Source organism: Zeus faber (assembly GCF_960531495.2).
Source record: "Zeus faber genome assembly, chromosome: 20".
Lineage (NCBI taxonomy): Eukaryota > Metazoa > Chordata > Actinopteri > Zeiformes > Zeidae > Zeus > Zeus faber.
Window position 1 is genome coordinate 6156673 of NC_137207.1, and position 10484 is coordinate 6167156.

At 39.7% G+C, this 10484-nt stretch overlaps 1 protein-coding gene across 1 annotated transcript in view; it reads right to left on the reverse strand.

Annotated features, from left to right (window-relative positions):
- Positions 1 to 4844: 4844 nt before the first annotated feature.
- Positions 4845 to 10484, reverse strand: part of msrb1b (methionine sulfoxide reductase B1b) — a 5986-nt gene continuing 346 nt past the window's right edge. Inside the window, exons 2-4 of the mRNA XM_080020995.1 lie at positions 8547 to 8689; positions 5189 to 5306; positions 4845 to 4939 (exon numbers count right to left, since the gene is read on the reverse strand). Coding sequence (XP_079877121.1) covers positions 4920 to 4939; positions 5189 to 5306; positions 8547 to 8689 — 281 coding nt within the window. The 3' untranslated portion in view covers positions 4845 to 4919. The remainder of the gene's footprint in view (positions 4940 to 5188; positions 5307 to 8546; positions 8690 to 10484) is intronic.

The following is a 10484-nucleotide window of genomic DNA, read 5'->3' on the forward strand; positions in this document are numbered from 1 at the left end:
AAGTGAGTTGAGGTAAATGCTGCAGGGGTAAAGGTAAAGTTATAAGACAGCTTAAAATACTGATATAATACTGTTGTACTCATACGTATCACAGGTATCAAGTTTCATAGGTAATGAATGCTCTGAGAATAGAACACCTTAGGTTAGGTACTTACCTTAGGGTAAGTACACCTTAGGTACACCTTACACCTTGGGTACGTACACCTTCTCCCTACACCTTAGGTACTTTTATTATTACATTTCACTGCATATATGTATGGAAGTATGTATATGTATGTGACAAATAAAAAAAAAAAATCTTGAATCTACTGTGAGGCTTTCCACAGACTAAAAATGCTAATTCAATTATTGCATAGATCATTTCCTCAATTTACATATAACTGATCACTAAACAATACAGAAATATAAATAAATTAAGCATTTTCTTCCATAACAGACATGTTCAGGTGTACATCAATAAAGAGAAATATTACTTATTTTGAACTAGACAGCTCTTAAAGAGTGGGTGGACAACATATATTCATTGTTAGATATGATTTGGGATGATCTCGCTTACCTCTACACATAGGTCTACATGCAGATCAGCCACAACATTAAAACCACTACTGATAACTGCTAATATTGCGCAGCTACCCCTCATGCCGCCAAAACAGCTCTGACACATCAAACATGGACTCCACCAGGTGTCCTGTGGTATCTGGCACCAAGACGTTAGCAGCAGATCCTGCAATCGTGATGGCATGATTGTCGACCTCAGAGGGTTAAGTCCTGTAAGTTGTGAGGTGGGGCCTCCATGGATAGGGCTTGCTGTTCCAGCACATCCTACAGATGCTCAATCGGATCGAACCCTAACCACGACCATCCACATGATGTAGAAGAAAACATGATCCACCAGACCAGGCCGCCTTCTTACATTGCTCCAAAGTCCAGTTCTGATGCTTACATGGCCATTGTAGGTGCTTTCGGTGGTGGACAGGGGTCAGCATGGGCACTCTGACTGGTCTGTGGCTACACAGCTCCATACACAGCAAGCTGTGATGCACTGTGTGTTCTGACACCTTTCTATCATAGCAGCATTTACTTTTTCGGCAATTTGTGCTACAGTAGCTCTACTGTGGGATTGAACCAGACGGGCTGGACTTCGCTTCCCACTCTCATAAATGAGCCTTGGGGGCCCATGACCCTGTCGCCAGTTCACCAGTTGTCCTTCCTTGGACCACTTTTGGTAGGTACTAACCATTGGCGCCATGACCAGGTCCTGAGAAAGCTAGGCGAAGTGCTGGAGGTGTGTCGACAGGGTAACAAAGAACCACCATCAGCAGAGGACCACACCAGCTTTGTCTCAGAAGGAGGGGTAAGGAGAAACACTAGGCCAACAGAAAAACCAAGGTCCTTCTCCCCCGACCAGGAGTGGAACATGAGGGTTGACCTCGACAGGCAGCTCCGGTTCCCCACAGAGATCACAACCACATCTCTCCGACCAGACATAGTTGTGTGGTCAACCAAGGCAAGATCTGTGCACCTCATCGAGCTCACAGTACCACTGGAGGAGGGGATTGAGGCCGCCTTTGAACGGAAGAAGGCCAAGTACTCAGAGCTGGCTGCTGAGTGCTGGGAGGCTGGCTGGAAGGCTACCATCTACCCAGTGGAGGTTGGATGCAGAGGGTTTTTGGGGTTGTCAACCACACGCCTCTTGAGGGATGCAGGAGTGACCGGAGGGAGTCTAAAGAGGGCAACAAAGGACCTGGCAGAGGAGGCTGAGAAAGGGAGCTTTTGGCTCTGGCTGAGGAAGAAGGATAGGTGTTGAGGAAAGAAGGAAAGAACACCTAACCCCAGACAACAGCCGCAGGGGAGAACAACTATCAGCTGCAGGGGGTGACAGGGAGAAGTCCCTGTCAATGCTCCGCCACCAGGAGACGTTCCAGAATTAAAGGAGCGAAACGTTGGTGAATGGTGGTTTCTGGCTGATGACCCTGCAGCTGACCCATGGGCACTGGAGGAGGTGTGACAGGCAGCAATGCCCAGCAGGCGATAACATCTTCCTGTACATTTACTGAATACCGTTTTGGAGATGCTCTGACCCAGTGGTCTTGCCATCACAATTAGGTCCTTGTCAAAGTCGCTCAGATCCTTACGCTTGCCCATTTTTCCTGTTTCCAACACATCAACTTGAAGAACTGACTGTTCACTTGCTGCCTAATATATCCCACCCCATGACAGGTGCCATTGGAACAAGATGATCAACGTTACTGACTTCACCTGTCAGTGGTTTTAATGTTGTGGCTGATCAATGTATACCAATGATGATATATTGAAAGAATTAAACCCATTCAAACTACTTTGTAATTAACTGCTAATGCTACTTATCGCAGCCTGGCTATGATATAACATCATTACATGGCCAGGAATCAACCGATTTAATACACAACCTTCATGGTAGCTGCATATTTAAGTACTTCAAATAAAGTGCTAACTGCCTAAAAATACTGCCGTTGTCATTGGCCATTAAAAAATAATGACAGGGCTTGACATTAAGCTTTTTAAGCCACTTTCCCAAAAAGCAAGTGACTGATATCTTTTACTTGACCGATAGCCAAATTTACTTGTCCGAAATGGAAAATGTAGGCCTATTAAAAAAATAAATAAAACCAACAGAGATTTGGAAAATATTATAATTGATTAATGTACAAAACATATAATTAACAGGTAACGATTACAATAAATAAGATATATATACACACACAGTATAGTATATATACCGGTTGGCGATCATTTCTCTTTTCATTTTCTCCAATCATGGCTAACTCCATCACCAGGGGGCGAGAGAAAAATGGGGTGGGGGGAGTTACGTCACAGTCCACCAGTGAAATGCCAGCATGGACGAGGTGGAAAGAAATATTTATTTGTTTGGATTAAATAATTTATTCTCTGTTTAACATTTTTTTAACTATTATTATTATTGACGTTAACATTTAATTGGGATTAAAGATTATAAATGATCATCGTGAGCTTGGCTCAGCATCGGACGGAACTTTGAAATAATCGATCCTTTAAGCTTTCGGCAAGCAATACAGTATGAGGTACTTGAATAAACATTTATAAAAGAGTGTCAACATTTCATTGAAAATATTTAAACATTAAAAATATATATATTTTTAATAACAATGTCTTCTCTATTCAAACAACAGCTCCCTTTTAAAAGACTGTGTACACAGTCTGTGTACTTAGTGATTTGGAGGCCTCAGACAACACCTATTTGAGGTCCCTTCTCCACTTCGCTCAGTGGCGTAGCTTTTGTTTGAACATAGGGAGACACATTAAGCGAGGAGGTGGGGGGGTCTGGGGGTCCTCCCCCACGAAATCTGAGCATCAAACACTTCATTTCCTTCATTCTGGTGAATTGTGGTGCACCCATTTGTGCCTTTTCTGCATCAGTCTATGGTGAAAATGTCTTTAATATTTTACCCCGCTAAACACAATATTGGTGAGTAAACTATTTAGAGGTATAGATCTCTCCAGTGAATTCTAACTGAACCATTCAAATGCTCTGCGCTCCGTTAGAAGACAATGGAGCAAGACAAATATTGGGAATAAAACATTTGATTGAAAACAATAGGATAGGATTCATTTCATGACATGCCTTGCTTTCATTATAAATTGTGTCATTTGTTTTAGAGGACGTTAGTTGAGTCCAGTCACATTCAATCATTATTAATAATGTTATTTTTTTGTAGTGGAATAAATATAAACAAAATATTTCATACAATGTCATAGATAAAAGAAATGTCTGGGAGCTGTAAGAGTCGTCTCTTTTCACTGAGCAGGATCATCCGGCTCACTACAAAGAGACAAACCTTTCAACACACTGCACGTGCGTCTCTTCTCCTCCGCCGACCACGTCCGTGCCCGCCCTGTACATTCTTCTAATTCTACTCATCATATCACAGCCTCGTGTTCTGTTTAACATTATTATATTATCTTTGATATCACAATCCGGATCATATCCATAACGTTAACTACTCTTATGGATCGCTTACCAGCACTTCTCACAAGCTGCCGGTCTGTGTTCTGCCCTTTCAAGTGGACAAATCAAGCGGACAAGCTGCAAGCCCCCCCCATACTTGGTTACTTTGTACATAGTGAAATACATTTTTTAACAAAAAATGAATTATAATCACTCAAGTGAAAGATGCTTATAGTTGATGTGGTTATTTAATATTTGCATATTTTTATTTCATAAGCGTCCCGAGTGCTCATGTATTTTAACAAAATACAATCAAAATATATTATTGTTTTGTGTCTATTTAGATAAATAAACACTGTATAAATGTAGGCAAATTAATTTGTTGTCAAATGTTTATTGAAACTAAATAACAGGACTCACATGCACGCAGGCCAGTTGAATTACAGTTGCAGCAGTATGTTTGGAATGTTTTGATTTTTGGAGTATTATTATTAGTTTATGGATTATACGGCAAGTTGAAAACATTGGCTATTCATATGTAGATTCCTCGCAGATTCGATGATTTAGGGACAGTTTTGTTTGTATATATTCATTCATGTTGCGACCAGACAAATATTTCCGTCTCCCGAAAGAAAAAAAATTCCCGTGGGGTCCGGATAAATAAGGTTCTCCTGTAATAAATACTTGTATGATGAATTTTGTATCGAATAAGTGGTATAAAAAGATAAGTGGTTATTGAATGTAATTTTATGTAACATAATTAATCAAGTCTGTCTTTTTATGACCATTAAACACTCACTGGGTTCCAGCGCATAAGGCGGGTCAGAGGATCATCGGTGGACAGGAAGTCCTTCTCAGGCCTTTTCCCCGCTCCACGTCATTGGCTGACTGGGACCATTCACTTGGTTGGGTGGTGCAGCATCTAGCTACATCAGCTACATCGAAGCTCGCCCTCCTATTTCTTGTCCCCTAAGTCTGGAAGACAAACAATGAAGACATTTTTCTATCACCACATCCAAGAAAAGCTAGGAGGTACCATTTTCAAATATATGTTAACAATAATAACAAAAGCCAAACATTTATTTGTATGGCACGATTCATACAGGACATGCAACTCAAAGTGCATCCGCCCTGAGGGGGACCCAGACCCCCAGGTTGGGAAGCACTGGCCTAGGGTTAGACATATGCCTGTAGTTCTGATAGACTTCTTTTGGGTTCTCTCACCTTTGTTGGGGACAAACTTGAGCGAGTGGCTGAATATTCAGAAACGCGACGTTCCCTCCTCTGGTCCGTCGTTCACAAACTCATGGCCCAGTCCGTTGCCGCACTTTCCACACAGAACCTAAGCACACACCAGCGTTATGACCATTAATGCAAACTATTACGTTAAATGGCATAAATCAAAATAAGAGCTGGAAAATGGATGAACTATATGAACTAAAACTGAAAATATTGCCTCAATTATTTCTGGTTTCATTTATTTAAATGCTCAAAATATAATTGGATAGTCTGTAAATCCAGTGCCATGAGGTGAGAAAGCCATGTGTTGTGAAAATGTCTATTTTGTGCCAAAAATAATTTAATCTCAGGAAGAAGCATCTTGATTAAAATGTAAACTAAATGTATAAAAATAAGATTTAAATATTGCAATGAGTGATTTATGGATTTGATGATTAGTCTTTGATGAGCAAAGCACATTAAACAAGCTCCAACTTACTTGAATTTCAAATTAATTTAATGATTATAATTATTGAAATTGTAGTAATAATAAAACAATAAACAAACAAATAAATAAAATTATTATTATTATTATTATTATTATGGGTCCAGCCCGCAGGGCTATTGTTTTTGCTCGGATTTCTTTATTTTCAATCTTCTTAGCATTTGTCAGGCTAAAAGTGAAACACGGCAACCACAGTACGCACGGACATGGTTGCCGGGACGGGACATTTAAGGCATCTTGTTGTTCGAGTTTAATCAATATCAACGTACATTTGGAGCAGAAATCAGTGAAAAACGGAGAGAAATTTTATCGGAAGTAGAAGAACATTAGCACGTTTTGATTAACTTGAGGAGCGGGGCGCCTTGTGACATAACCTTCCAAAGTAATACAAGTCCGAGCTTCGTCTCTCGGAAATCATTTGCATCCAGCGACCTGCGCCTTGTGGATTGCAGAGCATTTGCTGCATGTAGACAGACAACCCGAGCCCATGCCGTGTTAATGGAAACTCGGAAAACTGTAACTGGTAACAGGATTCACAAAACCCTGAAAACTATAATCGGTCACAGAAGGAAATTTTGCACCGCAGGAAGTTCAAACAACATTTGGAGGAGCCGTCCCTTTCTCTTATGTCCGCAGTGCTGATCCAGGAATGATCCTAATTAGTGATGTAAGTGTATACCGTTTTAAGGTATACCACGGTATCAAGCAACCACAGTTCTGAACCGTAAGTCTTTTCCTCTAATACAGTGCCCACGGTATAAATTTATGTTGCAAAATTGAAGATGTAAACTTTAATTCACATAGTTTACGACACAGTGCTCCACGTTACGTTACTTGCATGCGCATGGGAGCAAGTGTAAACAAAGATGGCTGTACGCGGCACTTGGTTAAATTATTCATTGGATGGATTATTTCAACATTTGGCCATTTACTACCACGCTGTGGCAACATAAGGTGAGGTGAATCAAAGTTTACCCTACACAGGGAAAAGACGCCCGTTGTGCGTTCCCAACATTCATATTCGGGCCCGACGCTGCAAATTCTGTCGGCCATGACAAAATTGGGTCAAAATTGGGCTGAATTCCTGTAGTCTGATCCTGGCATTACGGAACTTGGTCTGGATCCCTAAATATAGCTGCAGGCCTCAATGCACAGGGTCCAGTTTAGTCGCAGAAATTGTACCAATTACACAAATTACAGTTTTCCGAGTTCTCGTGAAACGCAACGAAAATGCGATACGAATAATAATACGAAAAACGGTAGTCCACAAAAAATTTGTGACCATGTCAAGTCGAGTCCATTCGAATAGTAATTACTCACAGAAATACCACAACGTTTTTTGTATTCCATGGAAACAAAACTTATTGAAAATGTAATTCAAATGTAATTCACGGAAAAAAGTCACCACTTAAACAGGTAAGTTCGACTACTATTGTAAACCTCCGTAAATAGGCAAACCTGTGTAAATACGTCATGAATGACGCACACGAGACCCGACGTCACCTGCCGTCACTGAAACTGCACATGTACTTACACACAACAAGGTAAGTTATAACAATGACAAAGTTTGGTTTAAAGTTGAAAAAAATGGTTGTTTTAAAACGTCATGTATAAACAGTTTCCTACAGCTAAACTTCAGACACTTAAATGAAAAGGCAAAAGGGGTAACGTAGACAAATTCTAATTCTATTCATTTTTTCTTGACAAATTCTTCCATAGTAATTCTAATGTTAAAGTTGCATAAATGTTGTCTCCATTACAAAATAGACAAGTTATCTTTTAAACTGAATTTTCCAATTGTATATCATTAACAGAAAAAAGACAATGAATTAGTAATTACAACTAACATTTATTTATTATGTTTGTAAAATAACATGTATTTATTATTATTTTTAGGCAAAAAAATTATAAAGTTTGTTTTTGTTATTGTTCCAAATGCCGAAAAATTGTGGGCATGAAAGTGGGCATGAAAACCAAAACTTGTAACTCTTAATTCTTAAAACACCGTTCTTCAGGAATATTTAAACTGAACAGCAAAAGAGAAACATGGAGACGCAAGTCCATGTTGATAGGTCCAGATATAAGTCCACGATGTTTGGAAGTTTTGTAACTTGTGATGCATTCTACAGAAACCAAAAAACTGTAATACGTACCTAAAACGAATAAACAGGACCCTGTGTATTGCTGCCTGCAGCTATATTTATTATTATTATTATTATTTTTATTATTTTTATTATTATTATTATTATTGCTAAAAGAGATTACATAAAACAATGAATTAATTTCAACAATAGCTAAAACAGTAACACTAGAGAAAATACCACAACTCTTTGGTAACAACTACTGTATCAATTCTCAAACTTGAACTTATGGATGAGATAATTCTTCCTACACGCATAAGAAAATGATGGTGACATACGGTTAAAGTAATACTCTGTTACGAAATTACTCTTGTAAAAGTCAAAGTGCCACACTGTTATTTGTACTGCAACCAAAGTAAAATAAGTGATTAACAATCAAATTATTAATATGAGCTTCAAGTACAGGTTGTTGCCTTCAATTTGAGAGCACTTTTAAATAACAACCCTTTTCGAGCATAAACCCCCCTTTGAAAGGAACTAAAGGTAGTCGGAAAGATTGCTATGTTAGATATGTACTACTATGTTCAATTTAGGCACTATTTTTCTTTTATTTGGCTGAATATCCTTTGTATGGAGTGATTTTCTGAAGTCTCCAGTTCACTTCCAAGACCATAAAACAACCTCTTTGAATTTCCAATGGATCACAATGGGAATTCAGTTGTAAAATACTCAAATACACTATACAGTAGGACACATGGTTGGGATGGGTCAGGATCACCTTAAAGGCGGTGAGGTTCTCCATCAGCTTGGTGACGCTGTCCTCCTGCAGGGTCTCAGTGAAGGCGGGCCAGGGGGACGAGTGGGCGAACTTGGAGCGGCTGGAGAACAGAGGGTGGCTGCACTGGGAGCACACGTACACACCTGGAAAAGATCATTCCAGCACCAGTCCATGTGCTGCTGTGTTATTACCTTTCCTCCAGGGGTGGAAGGTACTATACTCCGCGTACATTTTCCCCACCTACTTAAGTCTACTACGTTTCTAACTCAATCATAGTACTTTATGAAAAATTTTAAAAAATATATCTGGATTTATATCAAAATCAGTTGTGGAATGCTCAAAAAACACCTGTTGGGAACATGTTTGGTGTAAAAGGAGCATCCCCGAAAGTCTCAGTCAGTCGTTCACAAGCAAGGATTGGAGGTGGTTCACCACTTTGTGAACAACTGCGTGAGCAAATAGTCCAACAGTTTAAGAACAACGTTTCTCAACGTACAATTGCAAGAAATTTAGGGATTTCATCATCTACAGTCCATTATATCACCAAAAGACTCTGAAAATCTAGAGAAATCTCTGCACGTAAGCAGCAAGGCCAAAAACCAACATTGAATGCCCGTGACCTTCTATCCCTCAGGCGGCACTGCATTAAAAACCGACATCATTCTGTAAAGGATATTACCACTTGGGCTCAGGAACACTTCGGAAAACCATTGTCAGTTTACACAGTCCGTCACTTCATCTACAAGTGCAAGTCAAAACTCTACCATGCAAAGCGAAAGCCATATGTCAACACCCAGGAACACTGCCGGCTTCTCTGGGCCCGAGCTCATCTGAGATGGACTGACGCAAAGTGGAAAAGTGTGCTGTGGTCTGACGAGTCCACATTTCAAATAGTTTATGGAAATCATGGACGTCCTGTCCTCCGGGCCAAAGAGGAAAAGGACCATCCAGATTGTCAGCGCAAAGTTCAAAAGCCAGCATCTGTGATGGTATGTGGTGTGTTAGTGCCCAGGGCATGGCTAACTTGCACATCTGTGAAGGCACCATTAATGCTGAAAGGTACATACAGGTTTTGGAGCAACATATGCTGCCACGCAAGCAACGTCTTTTTCAGGGAGGTCCCTGCTTATTTCAGCAAGACAATGCCAAGCCACATTCTGCATGTGTTACAGCAGCGTGGCTTCGTAGTAAAAGAGTGTGGGTCAGTCCAGACCTGTCTCCCACTGAAAATGTGTGGCGCATTATGAAGCGAAAATACGACAACGTAGACCCTGGACTGTTGTGCAACTGAAGTCGTACATCAAGCAAGAATGGGGAAAAAATTCCACCTGCAAAGCTTCAACAATCAGTGTCCTCCGTTCCCAAACGGTAATTGAGTGTTGTTAAAAGAAAATGTGATGTAACACAGTGGTAAACATGCCCCTGTCCCAGCTTTTTTGGAACGTGTTGCAGGCATCAAATTCAAAAGGAGGGAATATTTGCAAAAAAAACCCCAATAAAGTTTATCAGTTTGAACATCAAATATCTTGTCTTTGTAGTGAATTCAAATGCATATAGGTTGAAAAGGATTTGCAAATCATTGTATTGTTTTTATTTACCTTTTACACAACGTCCCAACTTCATTGGAATTGGCGTTTGTACTTTTATTCAACCAGAAATGTCAAAGGGGAACTCTGACTTTTGCTGGATTCATTTTGTGTCAGGGAATTTGTTTTATACCTAGTACCTTTACCAAGTAAAACGCCTTCCACTGGTTGCCTCTACACATACGGTGCTGGGTTATTACACAATATAAATATAATATAATAATACATCATGTGTTTTTTTATATCACAAAATATTAAATTATTATTATTTATTATTATTTATTATTATTTATTCATATTATTTCCCCCTCACGGCTTTATATTATTATATTCCATTTATGATGCTGATTTC